This window comes from Sturnus vulgaris, chromosome 4 (genome assembly GCF_052056855.1).
Source record: "Sturnus vulgaris isolate bStuVul1 chromosome 4, bStuVul1.hap1, whole genome shotgun sequence".
Lineage (NCBI taxonomy): Eukaryota > Metazoa > Chordata > Aves > Passeriformes > Sturnidae > Sturnus > Sturnus vulgaris.
In genome coordinates, this window is record NC_142246.1 from 60,040,017 (window position 1) to 60,067,430 (window position 27,414).

Sequence of the window (27,414 nt, forward strand, 5' to 3'; positions counted from 1 at the left end):
TTTTTCCATTTTTTCTTTTGTTTTCTTTTTCTTCCTTTACTATTTCTTCCTTTTTCTCTCTAGGAGCAGCAGCTGACATGGATCTCTTCCTTCTGTTGCCTTTTCCTTCCAGTAGATTTCATTTTCATATCCTTCCTACCTTACCAAAAGGCATCCATCTTTCTCAGTCTATTCCTGACCTTCCCACTGCACTAATCATTAGGGAATGCCTACCTGCTTCCCTTCTTCCAACTTCCTTCTCTGATCCAATACCTGCTAATTTCTTGGTAAGTACACCAGGTGAAGAGAGAATTCACTTCCCTATTTTTTTTTTCAAGAGTCAGCCTTCCAGGTTCGTGCTCTCCTACCATCTGCAGGTTAATAAGCAGCTGTGGGATTCTGGTTTGCAGTCAGACAGATGAAAATACAGAGTAGCAGCCAAGTACTTGTCTGATGAAGCACCACACAAAACACACTTCTGTGATGCTATCTGTTAGGAATGTAATTTAGATTTTTTTTTTTTCTTTCCCAGTAATAACACTTGCATATTCAGAGCTTCACAAATGAGCTCTCCTGTATATTTCAACATATTTCTTTTTCTGTAGGAGAGATGCATTCCTTGTCTGGGAACCTAAAGACTGAATCATGTTACTTCCCATAAAGACTGGCAGTCTGACCAAGCCAGAGTTAATTTTACTGACCCGGGGTGCTGAAACCTGCAGATTTATGTTTGGTGATAGCGCTTATGTAGTAAGACAGGAAAAATTTTAAACCTTTAGGATTTTGAGCTTCCTCCATGGACACCCCACACCTATGCTAATTTTCATAGAAATTAATACATGTCACCAGAGATAATAATTAGGTTGATAAAACCAACCTAATAATAAAAACTTCTCATTGCTCCTGTTGTACAGGGATGCATGTTTTTAAAAAGCCAAGACATTTTTCTGCAGTAGATGTTTTCAATAGCAGGTTTTTAGATAGAGCCAGCTACAACATGTCTTTTTCAAATGTCTTTGATAATTCATAGATATTTATGTTCAGAAAGTGTTTGTTTTTGTTTTATTTCAGAGCCCATCCTTTAGACCTTGATCTGAAGGGTGCTTGTGGGTGTATTTAACTTAGGGTTTTGTCAATATTCCCATATATGTCGATCCTGACAAGTTTCCTCCTGGTGAAAAGCTAAGCATGTGCACATGTGTTGGCAGGTCTGAAGCCTTTTCTCATTTCTTTGTCCTTTTAGGTGCAGGTTTTTCAGTCTTTTGTAGAAAAAAAACCAGAAGGGAGAAGGAGAAAAATTATGTGGAAGCCCTGCACAGGGGAAAGGATAATGGGCTTACATTAATACATTTGTTCCATAACTACTCTGAATCTTCCCTGAAATTCCCTTTGAGAAACTTCAATATTGTTCTCTTCTGATATTTAACTCTTCTTATTTTAAGGCTCGTTTGGTATGCTAACCAATGACAGTTGGGTATTAAAAGTATTGGTATTCATTAGTAATGCTGTTAAAAGATGAAAATAAAATTTGAAATCACATCCACCAGTTTAGCATAGACCAGTGTACTGTCTCGGACAGGTGCATTTTTCTCTTAGTTTATTAGCAGATTTGTCACTCATCGAACCTATCTTTAGGTTCTCCTAACAAAGTAGGTATATAAATTTAATGTATTCTTTAAAAGTCTGTATGTTACCTTACTGCAAAGGGCTCTGTGTCAATCAGTGCAGGATTACTTCATATTTATGTATATTTCTAAACCTGACTGCAATGGTACACAGGCTTCTAAACATTTTCTTTGGTTTTTCACGTTTTTTATTATTCAGTTTGGGTGGTATGCTTAACACTCAGTTTAGAATTGCCAAAAAATGGGCTTTTTTTCATGAAAGCCAACTTAGTTTTCCTGTTCCGTTTTTAAGAATTTCCTCTGCATAGTAATGTTAACAAGGGGAGAACATTGCTTTTTCTTGGTTTAGGATTTCTCCAGAAGGCTCAATTGGTTTTTGTTTAGTTCAGGGTTTGAAGGTGTTTTTCTGTAAGCATGGGAAGGGGATTGGAGGTTGGTTTGATTTTTTTTCTTGGATTTCTCAGTTGCTCATATTTCCTAACCAGTTACTTTATTTTTGAAATAAAAAATGGCTTTTGTTTACCCAAACAGGACGTGAATTTCTGTCTTTATGTAAAGAATAAGACTGATAGGATCAATACTTGTAGAAAAAAAATTGCAGATTTTTTGTTTATTTTTCTCCTTTTTTTCCTTCAGATTATAAATTCAGACTCTAATTTAGTCATTAGAGTGACTGTATATCAGCCAAGCCATTCTTGGGAATTAAAAAAAAAAAAAAAAGGAATCATTTTCAGCAAAATAAGATTATGGAAACATTTATGTATGATATTTAAAATACTTTAGTATACAGGATGTTATTGCACGAACATTTTTATGTAAATATTTCAAGCTGTACTACTTCTCAGGAGAAATCAGGGAATAAATATCAGGCCCATGCAAACAGACAGTGTTGAAGCAATATTTGCTTAGAGAAAGTACACTGTTATTTCAGTTTTTTCTTTAATGACATGTTTATGAGCATGCCTTTTTCAAAGCCCCCATATGAACACAAAAATTAAGATATTTGCAAAGCATTAATACTTTTCTTCCTGTGCATCTACTCATTTTGCACTGATTCACTGGGTTTGTAGCGTTGAGTATTTTTTCAGAGTGCAGCTGAGCCTTTATTTTCGTATGAAAAACATGAAGCAGTTCTGCAGGCAGCTGCAGAAACCTGGTTTGTTTGCCTTTTTTCTACCAAGTGATGGATTGCTGTGCAGAGGTAACCTCCTGGCTGCTGAATAAATTCAATGTAGTATTTGATGACGGCTGTTTGTGCTCAGTGTTTCCACTTGGGGATGTGCTTTACAGCAGCAGAATGTCTTAGGCACACCTGCTAATCTGTCCTCCCCTCTGACTGTCCTGCAGGCAGCACGAAGCACCATTTGAAGGCAAACTAATAAGCCAAGAAGTGATGCTGAAGCGCCAGGAAGAAGAAATGATGCAACTGCAAGCTAGGATGGCTCTGAGGCAGTCCCGGCCTAACCTCTACCCAGGGGATGCAATTAGATCCTCAATGCTTGACATCACCAGAGACCCACTGAGGGAAATAGCCCTGGAAACAGCCATGACACAAAGAAAACTGAGGGTAATGCCCTGAGCTCAGGTGAACTCTTGTTTTCATTGAAACAGAGCTGTGTCTTGACTGAAACTCTTGTATGTGGGATTCATAAACCACGTCCTGTAATAAATAGTCATCAGCAGATGAAATACCAGGTGTGTGCTGTTGGCCTACTTTCACAGGGTAAAACTTCTGAGATTTTGTGGCATTAGTGGCTACAGAGCCTAAAGTAGCATCAAGAGATGCTAAAACAGACAGCAAGGCTCGACAATTGCATCAATTAAAGACTGTAGCATCCTAACAAAGGCAAGGCATAGGTTTTCTCCTCTATTCTGTGGTATTTTCAGCCACTTCATTTGCATTTCTCTTCATGGAATGTGAATGTGCCCTGGCATCAGAGGTTATTAAATGAACAAGTTGGGAAGGTAAAGAGAGAGAGGATTCATTTGGCTCATAAGTTCATCCAAATGCCTGTGCAAGTCCCCTTTGCTTTCCCAGCTGTCTTTGGTATGTGGATGAAACATAGAATTATACACCAAGAGAGAGATGGGTATATAGGTAAACAGAGAGTCTGATGTGTAGAATAGATGATGGTTTGATGCCCTCTGCTGCTACTAACCATGAACTGGATATTTTTTTTTGTTTTTTAAAGTAAGGATGAGAAAACTTGAAACAAGACTCAGGAACTTGCTGCCCTAATACAGGGTAATACTTCCTGTATCTGTCTCCAGTCCATCACATTGAGTTAGTTCATGTAGGCTTTAACTAACCAGGTTGGTTCTCCTCTCTCCCTTAAGAGGTTTTTATGCAGATGTTCTGCATACAGTACAGAGTAGGTAGCAGGCAATTGCCAAATTTTAGCCTTTGGGCCCTCTTTTGCATTTGCAAGGCAGGAATTAACTGTGCCCCAGCCTGTTGCTCCAGCAACACAGTGTTCATTCATACTCTTTTGTGATTTGCAGAATTTCTTTGGCCCGGAGTTTGTAAAAATGACGATTGAGCCATTTATCTCCTTGGATCTACCAAAGTCTATCTTGGTAAGAAAGGGGCTGTTCAGCCATCTGTGGCAGGGGAAGTATGTTAAACCAACAAATGTGTTTTTATCACAAGTGTGAATGCTGAGAGATTTCATTTCACAAAATGCAGACTAAGAAAGGCAAGAGTGATGACACCAGGCGAAAAGTAAATGTGATGCTTCTGAGTGGGCAGAAGCTGGAGCTGACCTGTGATACCAAAACGATATGCAAAGATGTCTTTGATATGGTTGTTGCCCATATTGGCTTGGTGGAGCATCACTTCTTTGGATTGGCTACTTTAAGAGGTAAGAATAACTGCTAAATTATTTCTTCTGCCCTTTTTCAGTATTCCCTCTAAGAGATATTGTGCTTATTAAGTCACTGTTAGTCAGTGGAAAACTTTGCTGTTCAATGCCCGGTTTCAGAGTTACAAATCTGGTCTTTATCCTCCATCTGGTGCAAATATTTGGTTTTCATGCTTTTACCCTTGTGCTTCTGTTTAATGTTTGTGGCAGACAATGAGTTCTTCTTTGTGGATCCTGACATAAAGCTAAGTAAAGTAGCTCCAGAAGGATGGAAAGAAGAACCAAAAAAGAAGAACAAGCCTCCTGTCAACTTCACTCTGTTTTTTCGCATAAAATTTTTTGTGGATGATGTCAGTCTCATACAGTGAGTGTATGAAATTTTTTATAGCCCCTTGAACCCTAAATTTATGGACAGAAATTGAATATTAATCAGTACTGGAGTACTAAAGGTGGTGTATGGGTTTTTTTCATGGTTTTGTTTTATATTCCTGTTCTAGGCACACGCTGACATGTCACCAGTACTATCTGCAGTTGAGGAAGGACATCCTAGAAGACAGGATGCACTGTGATGATGAGACAGCCTTATTATTAGCATCCCTAGCTCTCCAAGCTGAGTATGGAGATTACCAGGCAGAGGTACATCATCAATTTCACCTTTGATCTTGTTGAACTGTGATCTTGGTGCTTCATTAAAGACTGGACTGTGATCTGCCACACGTGCTCTGCAGCTCTGCCCCAGACTGGAAGATCACCTGATGTGCAGCAGATGTTCCCAATGTCTAACACAGTTAGCTGCAGAATTCAGTGCAAGATCTGGGTGTTAAAACAATTTTTTTTTTCAGTGGAAGTAGAGTCAGGCTTGAATATGGAGAAACTGATATGAAATTAAGGTGTGGGTCAAGATGGAGATTGTCCTTCCCTCTCGTTACTCAGAATCTTATGATCCTCTGATTTGTAATGTACAGTTGTTTGTATAAATGAATGTGTGTGCTTCAGTTGTGCTCACAGGGCAATATACGGAGGTGGCATCACAAAAATCTTTTGTGTTGCAGGTGCACGGCTTGTCTTATTTCAGACTAGAACACTATGTCCCAGCAAGAGTGATGGAGAAACTGGATGTGTCCTACATCAAGGAGGAGCTGCCAAAACTGCACAGCACTTACGTGGGTGCCTCTGAAAAAGAGACAGAGTTAGAATTTCTGAAGGTAAGTGGGCAGCAGTTGGCTTCCTTCATCTGTGGCTTAAGAATTCCCTTGTTGGAATATGGATGCATGGACTTAAGTGAAAGCACAGTAAAACAACTCGGGCTCTGAATAGCACTGAAAGGAAGAAAACTGAAAAGATTTTGTCCAAAAGACACATTGTAACAAGCCAAAAGAAATCGTAACAGATGGGAAGTTCTCTCACTTTTTTCCAATCAGCAGTCTCAGCTCAAGCTGACTTAAAAGCAACTACGAATGTGTGTTTGCTCTAAAGAAAGCTGTGTTTATGAGGCAGCACACCCTGTGTTCCCCATGTCTTTTGTGCTTTCTGTAGAGAGGAAAAAGCCCATAAATTACAAAAGAAATTGTTACACCTAATGTTGTGTGTGGTGCTTGGTATGAAGCAGGCCAAAAGCACTGCCAATAATTTTTTGTGCAGGTTCTATGTAACATGATAGGAAAGCCATTATCCACAGATATATTTGGATTATTCTGAAAGGACCTATTGTGAAATGTAATTATGGTGTTTGCTTGTGGGATAATAATCAGGTTCTCCCTTGATCAAAATGAGTTCAGGGAGGGAAGGATTGCTGTTGAAACACCAAAAAGCTATTACACTGTAATTCCACAGCCATGCTACAGTTCCATCATCTCTGAGTACATGATGGAAGAGGCACTTAGCTGACTTTGTCCATTCCAAGTCTGTTGCTTGTTTTACAGAAGTGTTCTTGTAACTTAGCCACAGAGAACAAAGTAGGGGACATGATCCCAGCTAAAACGTAGCCTGGCTGGGGGTGTGGGGGGGAGAGCAGTTAGATTCCCTTGTTTGATTCATTCCATCAGTCCCTTACACCAGTACTGGAGAGACAACAGGGGTGAATAACTGCGAGTGCAAAGTGAGTGAAACTGCATGTGATACCTTAATATGATCACAGAATTGCAGTGTTAATTTAATTCTGCTTTTAGGAAATGGATGAAGAACAAGCACATTTGTCTGGTTACAATTCCTTGCTAACAACTGCTTTGTGCAAGTTTGATTTACTCACATGTGTTCTCTGTGTTTTCCCTGTTTGATTTTAATAAACATTGAGTTCATCTGCTGTAGTCTGGCAAGTCTTAAAACCCTCAGCTGATGTGTGTCTGTGATAACAGCTGTAAACTATAACTAAGTGGAATCACCAGGCAGTGAGGAGTATTTTTGCTAAAATCCATGTGTTTATATTCACATGTGAAAATATTTTTAGAGAAATATATAATATTCATATAACGGTATGAAAACTTGTGATGACCTTAAATTCACACTCATAGAAGTTTCATTGCATTGATCTGTGCAGTTGTGTCAGAGGCTCACAGAATATGGGGTTCACCTCCATCACGTGCTGCCTGAGAAGAAATCCCAAACAGGAATCCTTCTGGGAGTGTGCTGCAAAGGAGTTGTCATTTTTGAAGTTCACAATGGTGCCCGTACACCTGTACTGCGCTTCCCATGGAGAGAGACAAAGAAAATATCCTTTAGTGTAAGTTGGGCTCTTTTTCCTCTCTGTGTACACATCTATATTTGTATCTCCAGTTACTGTGAGTTTTTTGTTGGCTCCTTTTTGCAAATTAAGCTGCTGTTTTACAGCACAGTCTGACTGTGTTTTGTTTGGCTGTCGTATTATGAGATTGAAATAGGAGTTTTTTCCTTAGCTTTCATGGACAAGCATAGTGAAGGAACACCAGACTGAGAATCCTGCATTAGAGGACTGCCAGTACTCAATATAATTAAGAGGTGCACTTATGTTACTCTTAAGTTATATTTCCAAGAGTAGTTAAGTTAAATGATAAAAGATAACAGGCTGACACTTGATCTGGACAACACCAGCCAACTTGAGTGGGTACACCATAATCTGGTGATCATGTGTCAGTTTTTAATGAGACATTGAGCTTCAAATGCTTACCTTTATATAGGTATTGGAAACAGCACTTCTAACTCTTTCTGATACCTTATTGAAAAGCAACAGCCTATTTAATCTGTGAGATGGTTTTAACTAGAATAGATAAATTCAAATTTTAAAATTACTCAAAAGATAAATTCAAGAACTGGAACATTAACTGAGAGATTTGGCAATTAGATCAGCATTTAGTTATTTTTCTCTTAAATGGCAGCATCCCTTGTGACTTCCTCAGGGGCCTTTGAAAACCATATCCTGCAGAGTGTAATAGTTCTGGTTGTCATTACTCAGCACTAACAGTAACAGACATGGATTAAATAATAATAAAGCACCTTCTCATCTAGCCCAGGAGTAGCTTTAAAGATAAAGCTACTTTATAAATCTCACATAACCTGTGATTCCTATTTTAATAGAAGTCTCTCCTATCAGTGCATTTTGCTTCAGGAAAGTTTGAATGCTGTAACTGTGCACAAGCAAATACAGAATTCTTTGTAGGCTGAAAGAAATAATTTGTCTTTGACTTTTTTTCTTTCTCCATTGTGTAGAAGAAGAAAATAACTTTGCAGAACACATCCGATGGCATCAAGCATGCCTTTCAGACTGACAATAGTAAGACTTGCCAGTACCTTTTGCATCTCTGCTCTTCCCAGCATAAGTTCCAGCTACAGATGAGAACCAGGCAGAGCAACCAAGACACTCAGGACATTGGTAAGGACTGTGATGCTCTGTTAGTTTTTATTAGCAATCTATATGTATTTTTGTAAGGAGAAAAACTGAACTAGAGCTTCAGTAATTCTGCTGAGTGCTGTGTATGTGTAGAACTACATTTGGAGGGTTTATACTATGAAGAGACTACTAGCTAAACTTGTTTAGATTTTGTTTAAGGGATGGGAAAGGAGTTAGGAGTACACAGAAAAGCTGACACACAGCAGCTCCTCTAACCTAAAAGGAATCTAAAAACAGGTCACTAATAATACTTCCCTCTTGAATTGAAGTCCTTTGCCTTTTCTTTCAGAAATCTTGAAGGTATTTCAATAACAAGACTTTTAACTTTTGCTTAATGTGAAAGGGATTGTTTTGATAATGTGAAATTAATGGTGTCATCACCGGAGTACAATTAAAATAGGGAGCATTCCAAGATGCTCCATCTCTAAGCTGTGGGTACAGCTGTCTTTATTCCACTTAATGTTGGTTGGACCTGGTAAGGAATAACACAGGTACTAATCTGTTTCCTTCATAATTCGCATTTCCTTCATAATTTGTGTGCATAATAGAAAATGTAAGGGCATTCTTTTTAGATAGAAAGTATTAATTGGACAATGTAATAATTGAAAAAGCCCTCTGTACTAATTTCATCACTGTTTGGAGCAGACATCACTTGGCTGGCTGGCCTTCAGGGTGGTCTGGAAGTGCTGTTTCGGTCAGTCTGCCTGCTCACGCTTTCTTTGTTCCCTGTTATCTGTCTGCATTCCAATTGCTGTTAATCCAGACTTCCACTAGTTTAGCTGGGATGAAGTTTGACCCCATTGCTGTGGATTCTGTGATGCCTAATTTTAAAAAAAGAAAAGAGGAGGGGTGGGAGTGGGATAGTTGTGTGTGGCAACTATCTAACCTTTTTTCTCTTCTGTTGGGCTCAGCCAGCTTCAGGCAAAGAAATAAGACCAAGTGACTTAAAGGCTTTATGCCATTCTCTGATGTAGAGTTTGCTTATCCTGAATTGCAGAGAAAAGCAATACAGGGAAGGCTTTCTTGTCTAGGAAAACTTGGTTGCTCTTAACAGATGGAGTATGTGTTCTGCTGTGGGAATCTGGAAAACAATAATTTGCTTCTGTGCAGTGCAGATAACTTGGAAATCAGAGGTCCCAGGTTCTGCTAATCACTTGTAATCAGAAGCAAACAAATCAGCAGTTAACTCCAGCATACTGATTATTAAAAGTAAAAACAAAATAAAAAAATTTGCTGTTGTCATAACTTTACTATATCTAAATCAAACCCTTAATATGTCAGTAAAAGCTGGGAGTTGGAAGCACTCAGCAAAACAGTAAAGAAAAGAGCACACGACAGTAAAGAAAAGGGCATTCTGGATTCCAGAAGAGGCATATGGAAAAACAAAAAAAAAAAATCAAATGAAGGTTAAGTCGACCTTACAGATGATGAGTTTTGAGCACATGAGAATTTTCAGTTACAGGATTGGCAGAAGGATTGAAAAGCCTAATGTCTATATAATGTAGTTAATGATGTGAAAGTATTCATTTGAAATCCATAGAAATTCTGTTTGGTGTTCTCAGAGGGTAAATATAATGTCAAGAGAAGAGATCTCAGCATGTTTTATTAGGGTACCCTTCCCCATGATGGGAACACAGCAAGTGCAGGTGTCATTGATGCCTTCGGTCAGTCAGGAAATTGATTTTGTCCAATCAGACCAGAAATCCACAAATCCCATTCTTCTATAGCTTATACAGTCTGGTGGCTGTGGCTAGAAGAGGTGTTGGGTGTGGATAAGGAAGTGGTAGTTGTATACTAGTTCACCTGATGAAAGGACAGAAAAACATACCTTCCACAACTAATTCTTCACCATCTCTATGACTGTCACAGAGGAAGCTTGAGTTACTGTGGCAATTAATTCCTGCCTGAGGTATTGGAGGCAGTAAAGTATTTTGGAATGGCAGGACTGAGGCTGCATTTGCCAAATACACTCTTTGCTAAATGCCACAGTATTTACCATTAAACTTAACTTGATGTGTACCAAAAAGTAGAATTTTCCCTTTGAGTTACAGCAGCTTCCTAAAGAAGCTTATTTCCTGCATGCATGTAGGGTTAACAAAACCCACTGGTTAACCTTAAATCAGAAATATATATGCATTGAGGATTGCTTTTCCTGAGACTTCCCTGTGAGCTAACTCCAAGATACCAGTGAAGTTTATGAAGGGTTCAGGTGGCCTGATTTCCTTTAAAGTCTCTAACCAGCCAACCAGTTGCCACAGCTTATCAAGTTCCTGTGTGAGAGGCAAGCCCCAGGAACTTAACTGCTAGCCTTAGGAGGCAGTTAGGGTAATAGAAAGGAGCCCTGCTCAGCTTTGCTCTGAATTAAGAGGGGTTTAGGCTAAGATGTATTATCATGAGTTTGCTTTGAGCTAAGAACATCCACCCAGACAGTTCCCACGACTCAGCTGACAGTAATTTAATTACAGTCCAAGACCTGTTTCTCGCTGCTGATTAAGGGAATCCTTGCTAATGAGTCAAAAATCTGGCAAACCCCAGTCAACACTTTCTGTTTCGTGCTAGGGTGTTTGTGGCAGGGGAAGTCCTTAATGCACCTGAGCCGACTGGTGCTCTGTAACTGGGCAGAGATGCTGCCAAGCCCCCATGGCCTTGCTGCTGTACTGTAAATATGGAGGGGCTCATGCCAAGAAAACAAAGCAATGGGGGGATGAAAGTTTGGTAGCATCTGATAGTGGGGAGATGGGGGAGCCCTATTTGTTCAAATCCTGGGAAAGGCTTTTATGAGCAGATTAAAGGAAGTGTAGTCTTCCAGGTCACTTGGCTTGAGGATATTATTTGTTTTGCAGAAGGAGATGATGTGCCTGTGTATAAGGCACAGCAGCCTGACAGGGAATATGAGTCTTCATGCTAATAAGAGGATAAATATTCTGTGGGTTTGGACTTTGGGTTACTGTAGTGTCATGAACTCCAAACTTTGCTTCCTGAGCAAACTCTATGGTGGGTGTTTCTATATATTTCTCTGATGATGGTATATACTGCTAAGCATCTCGAGAAAATACATTTTATGTTAGTTGGTTGTTTAAAAAGCATGCTTTACACAAGGTGGTCACACTAGCTCTACTGAATAACTTCAGTTGTTTGTTTTTTGTTGGTTTGTTTTTGATTTCCACAGAAAGGGCTTCATTTAGGAGCCTGAACCTTCACGCAGACTCTGTCAAAGGCTTCAACATGGGCCGAGCCATCAGCACTGGCAGCCTGGCCAGCAGCACTCTGAACAGACTCGCTGTTCGACCCCTGTCTGTCCAAGCAGAGATCCTTAAGAGACTCTCCTGCTCTGAGCTCTCGCTCTTCCAGCCACTTCCTGGCTCTGCAAGGGACAAGAACGAGAAGAGTCCGTGGGAGGAAAGACCCAGAGTTATGAGCAAGTCCTTTCACGATCTGAGTCAGAGTCACATCTCTGTTTACCCCCCGAGGAAAAATGTTATTACTGCTTTGGATTCTTCCCCCAAAAAAATAGAAGATATAATGGGAAGGGTCTTTCAGCAAATGCCAAAATTTGATGCTGGATCTGCAAAGGGAGCATTAAAACTGAGCAAGTAAGAGTCTCTCTGACCACCCCGCAGTATCTTTGTGTACAGTCAATGTACATTTTGCATCAGTTTTGATTTATTATTCATGCCATTATTTTATTACATTGATCCTTCCCTCTCCCAACTTCCTCTTCCCTCTGTCTGGTTCCCCTTCTCTCCTTCTCCCCTTTAAGTTCAAAATCTCATGCAGGTTTAAGTAGAAGCCCTGAAAGAAAGAAAAATGAATCAGACTCATCATCCATTGAAGATACCGGTCAAGCCTATGTTGTAGGTCAGCATGCAAAAAGTAATATTACTGTGTTTACTAACTAACCTCTAAAATTGCTTTGGGTGTAATGTTTTGATATAGTTATTAACTGATGATAATACTGTTATTTGCAAGTGGGAGCAGAGTATCACATATTAAAGCAATCAAGGCTATTATTGCAGTGAATCTAAAAAAATCCTCCTTTGGTCAGTAGTCAGTCTGTGCACAGGGGTGTAAAGTAAAAGCTGTAGCAGAAAACAGCTTCCAGGTTGTCACTTCAGGATGCCATTTGGTTGTATGGACCTTTTAATAATTTGCTAGTCTTCACAATCTGTTTGTGAAGGCTGAACTTTTTAGTGTTTTCTGTGGAAAGGGTGTAGGGAGTGGTTTTTTGGAAGTGACTGTTCAGATCAGCTGGGTATTGGCCAGAACCTCTAAGTAGTAACTCCACATTTTGGGTTGCTGGTTGGTTTTTTTTGTTGTTCAGATATAATAAAATTTAGTTAAATTGTTTCTTGCAATACACTGGGTGTTTCACAAAAGCACTTTTGTAGTGAAGTAAGCCAGATGCACTTAGTCCATTTTCTTGGTAAGGATTGGAGTGCACACAAGTAGTCTTACTATTAACTGAAAGAGAGAATTCACATTAAAAACAAAAACATTCTGAGCAGCTAAACAGACTTAAACTAACACTGGGTTATTAAACATGAATTTTTAATATCTGCTTGTTACCAGTTTCTGGTTCTAGATGATTCCCTGTTGTAACAATAGAAACTACAATGACTGAAATATTTGCAGCCTTAGCTGCTGGTTGGCTTTACAGTAGTTACAGGACATCAGAAGAAGTGGAAGATGGTTAAGTTTCTGGGGATGGGGGTCATTATAAACAAACTAAAAAAAGGCAAAAAAAGCAGAGTGTGATATCCCATATCTGCCCCCCACAGTGCACTTGAAACCAGGACTGACTTGGGAATATGATGCATTTTCAGTGCTGAGAGAATAAATACTGAAGAGTTAGATAAGGCATATAGGTTCTTTAGTGACTGGTTGCAGCCATTTACCCTGTGCCTTTAGTTTTATGATTAATATGATCATGTGCTTACCCATGATCTTCTGGGCAGCAGTTCTGGTGAGGGTTTTAGGTACATGTCAGAAAGTGCTGCTGAATCACACTGCCTGTGCTGAGGGACATAGGTTCTTTGCATGGTGAAATACATCAGATGAAACTTCGGGGTTTTTAGGTTTGGAGAAGACCAGGGTTGCTTTTCTAAGAAGCTTGAATTATCTTCCCTCATTTACTTTCATATATTGGTACATTTATTATTTTATCCTCTTTAAAGTAGGGCCATATTTGTTTGGCTGTGATAATTTCAAAGAAAATATTATTCTACATGCAAATGATTTTTAATAGAAGTAGTTCAAATTGCTTGTTACTGCAACAGCTTATTTGGTCCTTTACAAAACCTTACAGGAGTCCTGTTGTGTTGGTTTATTAGGTTCAGCATATTCAATATCCAATAGTGTTAGAAAATTTAGTCTTTTACTTCATTGCTTAAGATCCATTACTTTTATCTGAAGTTAACCATGGTCATAAAGGCCAAACCTCTGTCCTTCCTATAATTCATTGCCTTTGCATGAGCTACCATCTATCTGAACCTTAAAACTACTAGGGTACATGAGTAATTTGGATTTGCTAATATAAAGCTAGTTTTATGTTTATTAATTTTTAAAAGAAGTAGTTTGATATTGTGAACGAGCTCATATGAGCTGTGTAAAGTATGAAATACTTTACTACTTTTGGTAGCTTCTGTATTTAAAAAAAATTATAATAGTGTCTAATACTTCCATGCATGTCACAGGTGTTAGCATGAATACTTCAGAAAATCTTCTGTCATCAGCAGCATTAAAAGAGAGTGGTAAGTTAATTAGTAATTAATTCAGTCAGTTTGTCACTTGCAAATGCTTCACTGTTCCACCTGTCCTGTGTCTTTGGTATTCTTAAGAGCCTCTGCCAGTTGGCTATATAGCACCTTTCCCTAAATGCAACTCATAGTATTTATTTTTGATTGCTTCTTGGGGGAGGTTTAGACAACTGTGTGTAATATTTTTTAAATAGTGTCTGTTTAGTTTGGGACTTGAAGGCTGCTCGTACTTACCAGATCATGCTCTTGAAAGCTTATTTCCCTCAGTTAGGAGGTTACTGGTTCTGTATTTTGTTTTCAGTTCTTTCACTCTTTAGGCTTGATGTGGTTTTGTGGTAGAAAAAAATCCTTATCTGGGTGATATGCAGTCTGCTGCACTCCCCTGCATCACTTGTTCTCTCCTTGTAGCAGTGTGTGGAGCTCATTAGGTTTCTGCAGCTGTGGATTGCCTCTTCCACTTAGGGCAAAAGTATCCCAGGCACTCCTGGACCAAATGAATGTCTTCTCTAGGAAGCAAGTCCATGAGTTCAGACTTGCAAGCATGTTAGTGTTTCCTAAAGTTTCAGGAGATTGGGCTTGTTTGTATTTTGTTTTGCTTGCTTGTGGGTTTGATTTTCTTGTTGGTGCTTGTTTGTGCTGCTTTTTTTTTCTTCACCAAATTATTCTTCTTGGATCTCTTAAATGCCTGGGTCTACTTCAGCCTGATAGGAAGCCTCAGGTGTCAGAGTTCTCTTGTGAGGATGTTAAAATTTTAGAAGAGGTGGAATCAATATCTTGTGGAGTTGCAAATGAGGAAGTAAATTCAAGCAAGAGAAGTTTTAGTAGATGTTTCTGATTTTGGTTAGTTTTTAATGAAGAGATACCATTAAGAGAACTCATTGAGTAACCTTTCAGTAATTTCATATAATGACCCTCAGTTTCAATTTCACCAATGTGTTTGCTCCTCTCTATGAGCAGAGTACATAAACAGATTTAAATATTTTCCTGAACTGAGACTAATGAAGTTGAAGATTCTAGGACTCAATTATATTGTCCTTCCACAAGACTGTGCTAGCTGCTTTTCTTAGCTGGAGTAAAAGATTTTTAACTGCTGAAGATGGAAGTGGGTTAGAAGGTTCGTGGAGGTTTTTTTTCTGTCTTTGGCCATGGCTTAGAAGATGCAAGTTTGACCACTAGATCAAAACAGCTTTTCAAGTTATCAGAAAAGTAATATTTGTTAATGGAAAAGAACTTTAAAGTAAACCTGAAGTGTCTGATCATGAAATGTTGGCTTTCCAGTTGACTCTCTTCAAACAACACAGAACAGAGTTGCCACACCAGAGAGAGAGATCACTCTGGTGAACTTGAAAAAGGATGAAAAGTTTGGCTTAGGTAAGTGGCTTTAAAATTGCTGTTGACATGTATTTCTAGAAGCCAAAAACAAAATAAAGTTTTCTGGTCTGTATTTAAGCAGTTATTGTAGAACTGAGTAAAGCAACGCAGGCAGTAGCTGGATTTTGGAGGCATTTAAAATGCACTTTCTGTGATGTTAAGCAAGTCTGTTTTTCAGTTTTTCAATATTGTAAATGTAGGATAATATTTATATTGTGAACTAGTCATCCTAGAAGTTGGCATTTAAAGTTTATTTCTGTGCTCAGTATAGAATTTTGTCTCTGTGGAACCTCACAGCTTTGAGCTGCGACAAATGCTTTAATTGAATGCTCTTTTTTAAAAAAAAGACACAGTAAAAGTATTATGTGCTAATTGTGGAGTGTTTTCCTTACTCCTGCAATATCAGGTGGAACACTGATTGGATGTTTAAGGAGCCTGGGAGATGACATCTTTGCATTGCATTCCTTCCTCTCCACTGAGTTTTTTGCATAAACCCGCATAATTTTTCCCTGTATGAGCAATGAAAAATTGGGTGTCAGTGTTGTGCTTTAGGAAGACTCTCTTAAGTGCCCTTAAGGACATTGTTCTGTCATTCAAGTCTCTAGTATAAATTTGAGAGGGAAAAAAAGCCTACAAGACAGTAATACTTAGTGTTTACACTGCACAGTAATGTACAAAAAATTCAAAGAAATGTACTATTTCTCCTCTTTCTTCCCCATGCAATTTATGGTACCTGGCTGTTTTAGCTAAAATAGAGAAGACCTGATATCTTCTACTTCCCCCCCCCGGAACATTTGTCCCAGGTTTATGTGGTAGAAAAACAGAAGTAGATTAGAAGCCTCAAAATAAAACAGGGAGATTGAAAACTCAGATCTTAAGACCAGGGTCAAACTTCTGTGTGAAACATCGAACAATGGAGAAGACCAGAAATTTTTATGTGATAGAAAACAATTTTTATCTGCTCAGCAAATGTACATTTTATGTCACATGTTTGTGTGTTACTCCTGCCAGAGTTGTTTTCTGTAGCCTTTGCTGGAGTGTCCTGAACAGACAGACTGACAAAGTCTAAATCAATTGCTTAAAACAAGAGTATACACTAAGCTTAATCAAAAAGCTTTGCTGTTTGTTTCCATGTAGATTTAAATTTGAGGTGTCTGGGGTTTTTTACTTTACATTTATTAGAATGACTAAGTTTTTGTTTGTTCTAAAATATGGACTTGTGTTAAGTTACGTGGTGATCACTGACATTTTTGCCTGCTTTGGGCCTTTTTTTGTAGGCTTTCAAATAGTTGGTGGAGAGAAGACAGGGAAACTTGATCTGGGAATTTTTATTCATTCAGTTATTCCTGGAGGGCCAGCTGATTTGGAAGGAACTCTAAAACCAGGTGAATAGTGTAAAATTCTATCTATGGCTCTGTGTATCACAGTTCCTTAGAGCAGTGACCTTAAGTTACCTTTCAGATAATTTCTGAAAACTAGTGATACTTCTTTGTTAAACTGTACAAAAACAACAATCACACCAACCAATGTAAAAATGATAAAGCTTGAAGTAGCAGAAAATTGAGGTTACATATAAAGACTTTTTTTCCATTGTCTGTCTTGCTGATGCATTTTAGTTTAAAGTTTTTAAAACCAGTATCCCTACTTTAATTTTTGAAAAAAGTGAAATGGAACCATACATTATAACTGTAACTGTAGTGGGGGTGGAGGAGAAAAATATATTTAGCGTCCTTCTCATTTTAGTCCCTGTCTTGAACTGAACTGCATGTTGTTGGTCATTTAAGTTCTGATTTCTGCTTTTTTTTTTTTTTTTCTTTTTAACAGTAAAAGAGAAGGTAGAAATCATAATATGTAAAGATTTAGCAGGTTAAAAAGAGAATATAAAACCAGTTTTTGTGGTCTGGTTTGGGGTTTGGCTTTTTTTGTTTTTAATGATTAAAGTTCCCTACTCCAGCTTTACTTGTAGTTTAGTAATTTTTAATCCATGCATTGTGTTGTCACTGGTGGGTAAAAATGTGTTAGACTGTATCTGAACAGCCCCCTGTGTGTGCAGGGCACCGCCTCATATCCATAAACAGCACGAGTTTGGAAGGCGTCAGCCACCAGGCAGCGCTGGAAATCCTGGAGAATGCTCCTGAGGACGTGACCCTTGTCATCTCCCAGCCCAAGGAGAGGCTGTGCAAAGGTAGGGATGGCAGTGTCTGCTGTGCCAGCCCCAGCTGGCTCGGCCTGGAGTTGTGTTCAGAGGCAGAATGGAGAGGCGTTGGGGTAATGGTGGCCGCAGTGTGAGCACAGAGCTTTCTGCAGGATATCCAGCGGGTGAAACCTTCCTGGGCTGTAAGCTGATAAAAGTGCTGAGATAAGGTGCTGATGGCTGTCTTGTGTCCTGCTTTTCAGCATCGTCGAGCACTGCTCATGTCAGCAATGGAGCCAGGGCTTACTTGAGGAGGCCCTCTTCAGTGCAGGACACCGAGGCAGAGTCCTCCTGCGAGGAGCTCAGCCGGTGCCGTGGGCAGCAGGGGCCCGTTTCGGGGAGCCTCTCCGGACTGTCGGGAGGCAGGCGGGATGGAAGCCTGAGCTCCCAGGATTCCAGGACCGAGAGCGCCAGCCTGTCCCAGAGCCAGCCAGGCGCGTTCTTCGGCAAGCGTACGAGTGGGAGAGCCCAGCAGGACGCCCAGCACTACAGCGAGGGCCAGGCTGGGGGCTCCAGAGCGGGCGAGAAGAGAAGATCCTCATCAGACAGTACTCGAGCTAAAAATAAAAGGCCTGGGGTAGTGGAACCTGTGGAATATTCTGACCGAGGGGATTCTGACATGGATGAAGCAACTTACTCCGGCAGTCAGGAGCAGCAGCCGGCTAAAAAGGCATAGTGGATTTCATATGAATATTTCCCATAGTGGTGTTGAAATAGCTGCCTCTGGGTGTCAGGATGTGAGGGAAGAGCAGCCTGCATCTAATGCTAGTTGCTGATTTCTGTTAGCATGGTGATTTTGTTCAAAATAAATGGAGAAAATCACTTCTGTAACTTGAAACAGCTTTCCAGCTTTCCAATGTCACAAGATGTGTCTTACTAGAGGCAGATTGTGCTTTGGAATGAACCTATAGTGCACTTGCTGAGGTTGTGGGAAACCTCGTTTCAATTCTGTGTGTTTGTCCAATATGTTCATAATCTAGTCACCACCCCCAGAGGTAAGTTTATTCACTTGGCAGAAAAATGAACTTTTTTCCTAGGGGAAGGTAGGAGTGATACATCTGGAGTGGGTAGCAGCAGAACTCATTGTCTTCTGGGATTGTTCTAATCCTTGAAAAACTGCTCTTGTGCATTAAAATTCAGCAGTGAGTCATGCTCTTGAGCAGACACAGCTTGCTGCTTCACCTTTCCAAAAGGACACAGTCATCACAAGTTCTACAAATTTATTTCCAGCTTGCAGTGATTCCTCTGTTCAGCTGACAGAGGTTATTCAATTAAATTGTGGCAGCTCCTGCTAATTAATCCAACAGACTCTTGGCTGCTGTAATGCTGAAGTACTGCTGTTTCAGTGTTCTCTAACCAGCTCACTTGGGTAGTAAAGACTTGCTGCTAAAGGCCAAGCATATTTCTGTGCTAAACCTGTTCAATGGCAGGAATGGAAGAGTTGAAGCAGTGAGCCTTGAGTCTTATTAATTTGGACTTTGCCAGGTGGACTCCTTCTGGCTGTGTCTGACTCAAAACTCAAAACCCCAGCCTTTAGGGTCTTAGCTGTAAACATCTGTTCTAAAGGCAAATCATTGTTTCTTTTTGTTTTGTTTGTTTCTTTTTCTTTCTCTCTCTTTTTTTTTGGTAACTAAAGGATTCTTCCTCATCGAATACAGCAAACAAAGTGAATTCTAAAAAGGTTTCTGCAACGCTTCTTAAACCTGGAGATATCTTTGAGGTTGAACTAGCAAAAAAAGATAACGGCTTGGGAATAAGTGTCACGGTACTGTTTGACAAGGTTTTTAGATGTTTTCTCTTTTTCTCTACTCCCAGCAACCCATTAAATTGCTAAATTAAAAGGAAGCAAAACATTTTCTGCAATCACTTTAATTATATAAATTTATTGATGTGAGATTAATCTTACCAAAGCTGAAAAGTAATACTATTCATTTATATTAATGTTCTTGTCATCTGCCATTTAAGTAATTCTTGTTTTTTGTTTTATGGTGGAGCCCCAAAGTCCTAATAGACTCTTATCACAGATGCTGCTTTGTGAGTACAAAAGGCAAGATGGTCTTTGTCCCTTGCTACCTAATCCTGTGGCAAATTTGCAAGGAAGGAAGTGAAACCCTCCCAGACTGGCACAGCAGGCAGTGGAAGTGGTGGTGTTATTTAAGAGTATTTGTGCACGCTCAATCACATTCACTGTGTTCAGTGTTCTCCCTCTGCTGGAGAAAAGCAGAAAGCAAGAAACTACTTAAACCCAAATGAGACCTCGCTGACACTGCTTTCTTGCAATATGAGGCAAAAATATATTTTTAAAGACTGATTTCTCTTCAGGCTATAAGATTTTGAAGGTAGTTTTATCTTTAGGGCCTGTCATACTGGAGAGTGGCACTTCAGAGAAGAAGAGAATAATTTACAACTGATATGCACACATTTTCCACTGCATCTGTTCTTGTATTAAAATATACATTTTCATGTATTTTAATATTCATCTATTTTTGGTGGAGAACGATTTGTAGACCTAGCACTGTTTCTGTATATATGGCTAGAATTGTAAGAGGAGCAGAAGGAAATTCTGCTATTTTGGCATCCCAGTCTATTCAAAGTCATGTCCCATTGCTTGAGACAGTTGGAGGAACAAAGGTAGAGCAGGAGTTGGTTACTGAATAGCACCAGACCTGCTGTATGCATGCACTGGCTTTGTTGAGATGTTAGAAGATGCCAGCCAGTGCAGAGATTTCCCTGAAGGGGTGACCAGGTGGTGTCTCCACTGCCCTTTGCTTTTCCAGCCTCCATTCTGCCCCTGCATTGTTTTGCTGTACAGTGGTGATGAGGAGAGCTGTGCAGTTACCTGTGGGTTAAGTTTTCACTTGAAATACTGGGTGCTTTGGGAGTGAACATTAACACAGTGTTGGTCTTCCTCTTGCCTCCAAGTCTGTGGAGCACAGTGAGCCAGAATCACGCAATGGTTTAGGATGGAAGGGACATTTAAAGATCATCTAGTCCTACCCCTGCTGCAATCAGCAGAAAGGCCAAGGCCCTCCAAAATCAGTTCAGCTTGAGCAGCTTAGACCTTCAAACTTGTCTGAGCTGAGAGAAAGCAGCACTCCTTAATTTCCTGTTACATCAGAGAAGTTGTGTTGGAGTAGGACACTGCATGGTTGTGCATCTCCTGCTTTGGCATGCTGTGCTCTTGCACATGTCTGAGTTTTGGTGTGCATGCAAGCATGTAAAGTCCAACAAAATGCAGACATGTGTCTGCTGAAGCACATTTATTTGTGTTTTGTGCATTTGCATTGTGATTGCGTTTTTACAACTTTCCCACCCCAACTTCATTTGTAGCAAATTGCATGACTGCACTGAACATGCTTGATGTAACATTTTGGTTTTGATAGTTTCTCTGTTTTTTTAACATGCCAGTAGCCCAAACGCTTCCTAAGAAGTTTTCCTTGTGTGACACTGTGTTTAATTACTAAGTATTCTAACTGCAAAAAGACTAACAATCCTATTTTTGTTTTCTGTTTAGGGTGGTATAAATACTAGCATAAGGCATGGTGGTATTTATGTGAAAGCAATTATTCCCAAGGGAGCAGCTGAAGCAGATGGCAGAATAGAAAAAGGTAGGATTTCCATTCTTTCATTGAGGACTCCTGTGTGAAAAAAAGGGCAGAGGACTGTCTGTGGGGGACTTGACAATATCTTGTGGTCTGGAAACCAGCACTCTGTTTGCCTCCTGTCCTATTTCACTGGGAAGAAGAGCTGTTTTTCCAAGCTGTTGCAGTTGTCATTTTAAACATTGCCTTGATAGCTAATTCTGCAGGTGAAGATTAAAAAACTAATGTAGAACAACTGCAGAAGCAGCAATGCTGAGGCTGCGGAGGGGAAAAATAGGAGATAGCCTGTGGGATTTTTGTTCTCTAAAGCAGCCCATGTTAATGGAGAATGCTTCTCTGTTCCAGGCACAGAGAGAGAGGGCTTTGTCTTATTTGTGGCCTTCTTGCTTGGCACGCCTGGCAACTCAATACAGAAAATGCTGTAATTGTTATGGCTCCTCTTGTTAGTAAGCCAGGCCACATTCTTCACTAAAGTGAGCATTCCCACTGTGGACTAAGATTTGTTTTAAATAAAGAGTCTGAGCTTTCTGGCAGGCTGTTGCTGTGGTGATTTGACACTGGTTTTGACATGGGATTGTCTCGCAGAATCATTAGATTGGAAAAGAACTTTGATTTGAACCATACAGTTTATTTGCAAAGTACTCTTCTTGACTCAAAACATGGAGGGGAGGGAGAATTTCCTTATATAACTGTCCTTGTTAGCTTAGACTTAAAGGTTTCTGTGCATCGTAGATGTTTTATAGGTGATGCTCTGCCTTCTTTTTCTTAAATTATTAATGCAGGTGACCGCGTGCTCTCTGTCAATGGGATTAGTTTGGAAGGAGCTACCCATAAGCAAGCTGTTGAAACGCTGAGAAACACGGGCCAGGTGAGTGGCTGCTGGTTCTACTCCTGTCTGTGGTAAACCAGTTCTCTATGAGTGAAAAGAGGTAAAGGAACCTCGAGGTAAAGGAATTCTCCCCAGTGTTGACGTGGTTATATTAGGTTTGCTTTCTTAGACTCCTTGGCTTCCTGGCACATCTGAAAACAGCCAGTGAGTGTACACATTCAGAACTGCTGAGGACTACTATTTGTGCTCACTTTAGAAAATGATTTAAACTTAATTCTCTGTACAAATGTGCAAGTGACACTGTCTTTGACACCTTTTAACACCCTCGCAACTTTTTAGGAAGAAAACTTTCTTACTCTATTGGCAAGTATCTTGCAAGTCCATTAGTGTATTTTGGAGGTTGTCATTTAACAGCCCTTGAAAAATAAGGAATAATGGAGGGATATATATGGGGAGGGGAGTGTCTATAACGCTGCTGTAAAAGTTTGGGCCCTGGGAAGTTAGAAGGAAACACATACTCTAGACTGTGCTATCTCTGTGACTGTTGCCAGTTAACTGGAGAATGTTTCCTCTCTTTAGGTGGTGCACCTGCTGTTGGAAAAAGGTCAGCTTTCAGGGGCCAAGGCTCATGCTCCAGTGACACCACAGTGTACGCTCCCAAATCAGGTGGGGCAGTGTGAGCCACTGGAGAAGCCAGCAACAGAATCTTCAAATGCCAAAGATTACAGCTTTGTCACTGCAGGTCAGGTCACACACAACAATTGTCTTAACTGTCAAAGCATCCTGTAGTTGCATAGTATTTTCTTCACTTCTTAGGATGGGAATGGAATGGGTAAGAATCTATACCAAGCCCTCGCATATAATGCAGTCTCTTTCTTTTTGTGCTGTTGTGTTTCTTTTTAAGATTTCCTTTCACATCGTGGTTACTTTGTTTAATTGCTATTAATGGTTTGCTCTTTCACTGTTTCATGTTGTTTCCCAGTTTCACCAGCCTTAGGTGCCAAGGCTGGAGTAAAGGCTGCTATATCTGGTGCTGCTAAGGGGTGCCAGGGGGAATTTAGATATTTATATATAAATGACTTCTGTGGGTCCTGCAGCTCCTTTCTTAGAAGAGAGAAGACATCAAGAGCTAGATGAGGAGAGAAAGATTTGTGCCCCTGACTAGAGGGTGACATAATTCAGCCTCTCTAGCTGGTGACTTGTGCAAGTGAAGGGAAGCCTACCCAGACAGCAGAACCCCTGTAGATACCTTTGGGTCTTCTTGCATGGGATCTGTCCTGTCTGCCAGGAGCTCCAGTTGCTGCTCTCACTAATGCCTGATTAGTGGCTGGAAAGGTTGTGTCACTGTGCTTTAGAAGGTTCCTTAATAGACTTCCTAGGGAATAATCCTTTGGAGACACTCTGCCTTTCTGCATATTGATGTTGTCAGGCTAAGGAAGCAGACTGAAAATTCATGATCAGCTTTTTGTCCTCCTTAACTTGGAAGGAACTTCCGGGTAACACTTCTGTTCAACTCGGTGAAAGAACCATGTGAGGGGGAGATGGAACATGGTCATGTCTGGAATTAAAACACCATATACTCTTTCCACGGGCATATGCTATAGAAAATAAGTTAATGTTTTTTTTTTTACAGAGAACACATTTGAGGTGAAACTCTTGAAGAACAGCTCAGGCCTTGGGTTCAGTTTCTGCCGTGAAGATAACCTGACCCCAGAGCAGCTGGGATCGACTATTGTGAGGGTGAAGAAGCTCTTCCCTGGGCAGCCAGCTGCAGAGAGCGGGCAAATCGAGATCGGGGACGTCATTTTGAAAGTGAATGGGGCATCCCTGAAGGGTTTGTCCCAGCAGGTTTGTACCTAGAGTAGTGAAACTCATACTGGGGTAGTCCTGCAGGGCTGCATCTGACAGTGAATCCCTCTGTGGCCACAGGAAGTCATCTCTGCTCTGAGGGGAACGTCTCCAGAGGTCTCTCTTCTCCTTTGCCGGCCGCCGTCTGGAATACTACCGGACATCGATCCTTCATTGCTGGTGAGGTGTCTGGCATGGGATTTGTTTAAACATTACTTGCCTTATTTAAGGTTCATTTATTCAACCTGGTGGGTGAGTGGGTGAGTTGGTTAAATGCAAGATGGAAATGGAATAATAGGGAGAGTGCTCACAGAAATGTGGTTTTTGGAATGAATCCCTTAGGAGTGCACTGTTTTGTGTGAATGTTAAAGGAATGTATGGCTTCAAAAGCTTTTTTTCCCCCACTTTGTGACCTAAGACATGAGAAATAGATTTAATACAGTGTTTCTGGGACAGAGATTTCTTTGCAGTCCAATGTTTTCAAGTTGATTTCAGATAGAAATTGGATATTTCTGTGAAGGATATTCTGCAAAACACCAATTTGATGTTGATGTGTGTAAAAACAGAGAAAAAGTTGTCATATTTACCTCCTGGAAATTAGAGGTGTCCCGAAGAGTATTTTTAGTAAATAAATAGAAAGAACAGAAGGCCATTTTAGGATACTTGAAGAAGTGGAAATTACATGCGTTTCAGCAAGAGAGTGTAGAGGACAAGTTGCCTGAAAATTAGGCTTTTCATAATACAGGACAGTGTAAAACTGATGAAGACAGGTCTTAAATTTAAGTTCCCTAGGGAATTCATCACAGCACTAAGCCTGCCAGAGTTCAAGAAGCGTTTGGAGAAGGCTCTCAGGCACAAGGTGTGATTCCTGAGGCTGTCCTGTGCAGAGCAAGGAATTGGACTTCGATGATCCTTGTGGTTCTCTTCCATCTCAGGATACTCTGATTCTGTGAATCTGAGTTACTTTAGCATTGTTTTCAAACAATGAAATCATTCAAGTCTGATAGAGAAGTTTAAATGTATAAATACAAATTTAAGTGAAGTTAGGGTTGGAGTGAGAGATAAGCAACAGAACAAATTAATAATACAAATACCTACTCCTGCAATAGACCTCTTTGTAATGTGGAATAACAGGAACTTTAACAGGAACTTTAATAAAACAGTGCATTTATTAAAAGAAGTGCAAAATAAAAATTTTTCTTTACACTATCACAGATTTATGTGTTCATGTACACAGGAATCTGGCCATGAAAGCATAACTGAAGCTTTTAAACCCTTTCTGTCTGCTGGATGACATAATTCTTGGGAATATGTGACAATTGGCAAAATAGTTATTCATTCTCATGGGAGTTAATGACTTGGTTAACAGTCAACATTTGGCATAAATTGTCTTAGTTTTTGTGGTCTGCTATTGTTGCTGTTTGGTTGACAGCTTCTCTGTTTCCCTCCTCTGTGAGATTGGTTTGACTTCAGTAGCTCAGCTTCTGGTTGGAAGGGATTTCTTGGTAGTTGCATAGAAGACTGCTGGGCATAGTTTAAAAGCATCTGTTGGTAGGCTTTCTGAAGCTAAAATATTTTTGTTTTCTGTAGATGAATTTAAAGGTTTTTAGCAGCATAAGTTTCAAAGTTTTGCACACTTTGTCTTGGCCAAGTTGCATTGAACTTTTTGAAACTGTGCTATGATACGTTTCCACAGTTCAGTCAGTAGTGACTGACCCCTTGTTTTTGGTAATTTTATGCAGTCTTTGAAACTTTCTTTTGTCATCAGAACTGGATTATGATGAATTAAATGCCTTTGCTCTTGTAGACCCCCATCCATTCACCCCAACAAGTTTTTCCAGAGGTCAGCAGAGAAGTTTCTGGTCCATCAAATGGAGAACAAGGTGACAGCTCAGATGAAAATGAAACTACTGATCTGAGCAAGAAAAGGCTAAAATCTCCCTCCAGAAGAGACAGCTACAGTGACAGCAGCAGAAGTGGTGATGAGGAGGTGATGGAGTCAGCTGCACAGGTGGGCCTTGGCTGGACTTCTGGGCTGTACCACAGCTCAGGTGAAGCTGAGGCACGGGCACAGAGTCAGTATGAGGCACACCCGTGTCAGGTGGACGCTGTTCGCACCATCCTGTATCCTGAGCAAGAGGCTCCTGGCAAGGCAGAGCTCGAGGGCAGGTATGCTGCTGATAATGATCCTCATCATCCTGCAGAAATGTTTATAAGAGAAGTTTATTGGACTTATTCATAGAAATACTTCTTTTGGTTTGCTTTTTCGATCTGCATGAAGTCAGCTTTGGTCTATATATTGATTTATGGATGACAGCCATATTGTACTTATTCCCGTTTTTCTTTTTTTTTTCTGCTTTGTCTGTAGTGATGTGCCTTTGGATTTGCCAGTGATCCCAACCTGTAGAACTGTACCTGATGTTACCACGTCCATGTTGATAAATGACTGCTATGCTTCTCCTGTCTCTGAGCTGACTTCACACCTGGGAGAAATAGATTCATTACTCACCCAGCTGGAAAAAAATGCTGAAGAATATGAGCCAGTAATACACTATTTCTGTCTTTCAGGAGCATAAATGTCCTGCTGTGGTTGTTTTAGCCATGATTTTGAGAGTGGATAGAAATTAGGCACATTAATTTACAAGTGAGATAGTTGTAGGTTATACTTGCACTAATTTGGGTTGTGTGCCTTATAAATGGCACATACATTTCCATTTGTAATCCATTTTTGGCAGCTGCTCATACCAATGTCTGCAGGTATTTTCTGTGTGAGCTCTTGAAGAGCTGATACTTTTCCCTCTGTGTATGTGGAGGCATCCATGTGTACACAGGTGGGTGTGTATATGTCCATTTCATGGATCATTTAATCCTGGAAACCTTGGCATTAAATATTTACCTACCTCTCAACCATGTACCCAGAGGAAACTTAAATGGCAGATATCTTGCTTCTGCTCTTTTAGTTTTAAGGGGTTGTTCAGAGGTCAGAGGATAAATTGAGGCATCAAGGGCATCAGGAGACCCTGTTCTCTGGTGCATTTGTAACTATGAATCCCAAAAACTTACTGCTCTGCTGCAAGATGGAGTCTATTTTTGGCTCTCCTCTGAGAAAGCTTCTTGACACCACAGGAATGTCTTGTGTATTAGAAGGGACTTCCATATCCTCATATAATCTGTTCAAAGATTGAAAATAATTGAAATTGAATCTTGATACGTCCCAGTTGTGAGGGTCTTCAAGGTTATAAAGCTGTTCTAGCCAATACTCCATTTTGACAAGAAACTGTATTTTTATTATCCCTTTTTCAGAAGTTTTTCTCCATCCTTCTTGGTCTACTGTAGTGGGGTTTTTTTTAATGCAAATGAGTCAGATCCATATCTTTCAAATCAAAATTAATGCAAATTAAAATGGGCAAAACACGTGCATGCGTTCAGTTTCAAGATAAGCTCTATGGTATTGTGTCTCACTATAGGAAAATATGTTCACTTATCT

At 40.0% G+C, this 27,414-nt stretch overlaps 1 protein-coding gene across 5 annotated transcripts in view; it reads left to right on the forward strand.

Moving 5' to 3' along the window:
• Positions 1 to 27,414, forward strand: part of PTPN13 (protein tyrosine phosphatase non-receptor type 13) — a 111,050-nt gene that overhangs the window by 68,666 nt on the left and 14,970 nt on the right. For 3 of the 5 annotated variants that reach the window (XM_088164060.1, XM_088164061.1, XM_088164063.1), the window contains 23 exons: positions 2,952 to 3,171; positions 4,107 to 4,181; positions 4,291 to 4,465; positions 4,676 to 4,829; positions 4,963 to 5,101; positions 5,518 to 5,670; positions 7,002 to 7,184; positions 8,147 to 8,309; positions 11,497 to 11,920; positions 12,088 to 12,185; positions 14,021 to 14,077; positions 15,362 to 15,454; positions 16,732 to 16,839; positions 17,508 to 17,639; positions 17,852 to 18,318; positions 19,285 to 19,428; positions 21,163 to 21,256; positions 22,033 to 22,118; positions 22,659 to 22,821; positions 23,713 to 23,927; positions 24,009 to 24,107; positions 25,735 to 26,096; positions 26,296 to 26,470. In XM_088164060.1, coding sequence (XP_088020186.1) covers positions 2,952 to 3,171; positions 4,107 to 4,181; positions 4,291 to 4,465; positions 4,676 to 4,829; positions 4,963 to 5,101; positions 5,518 to 5,670; positions 7,002 to 7,184; positions 8,147 to 8,309; positions 11,497 to 11,920; positions 12,088 to 12,185; positions 14,021 to 14,077; positions 15,362 to 15,454; positions 16,732 to 16,839; positions 17,508 to 17,639; positions 17,852 to 18,318; positions 19,285 to 19,428; positions 21,163 to 21,256; positions 22,033 to 22,118; positions 22,659 to 22,821; positions 23,713 to 23,927; positions 24,009 to 24,107; positions 25,735 to 26,096; positions 26,296 to 26,470 — 3,979 coding nt within the window. Of the gene's footprint in view, positions 1 to 76; positions 267 to 2,951; positions 3,172 to 4,106; positions 4,182 to 4,290; positions 4,466 to 4,675; positions 4,830 to 4,962; positions 5,102 to 5,517; positions 5,671 to 7,001; positions 7,185 to 8,146; positions 8,310 to 11,496; positions 11,921 to 12,087; positions 12,186 to 14,020; positions 14,078 to 15,361; positions 15,455 to 16,731; positions 16,840 to 17,507; positions 17,640 to 17,851; positions 18,319 to 19,284; positions 19,429 to 21,162; positions 21,257 to 22,032; positions 22,119 to 22,658; positions 22,822 to 23,712; positions 23,928 to 24,008; positions 24,108 to 25,734; positions 26,097 to 26,295; positions 26,471 to 27,414 lie in introns of those variants that run through there. The other 2 variants (XM_088164064.1, XM_088164062.1) reach the window with 2 other exon arrangements.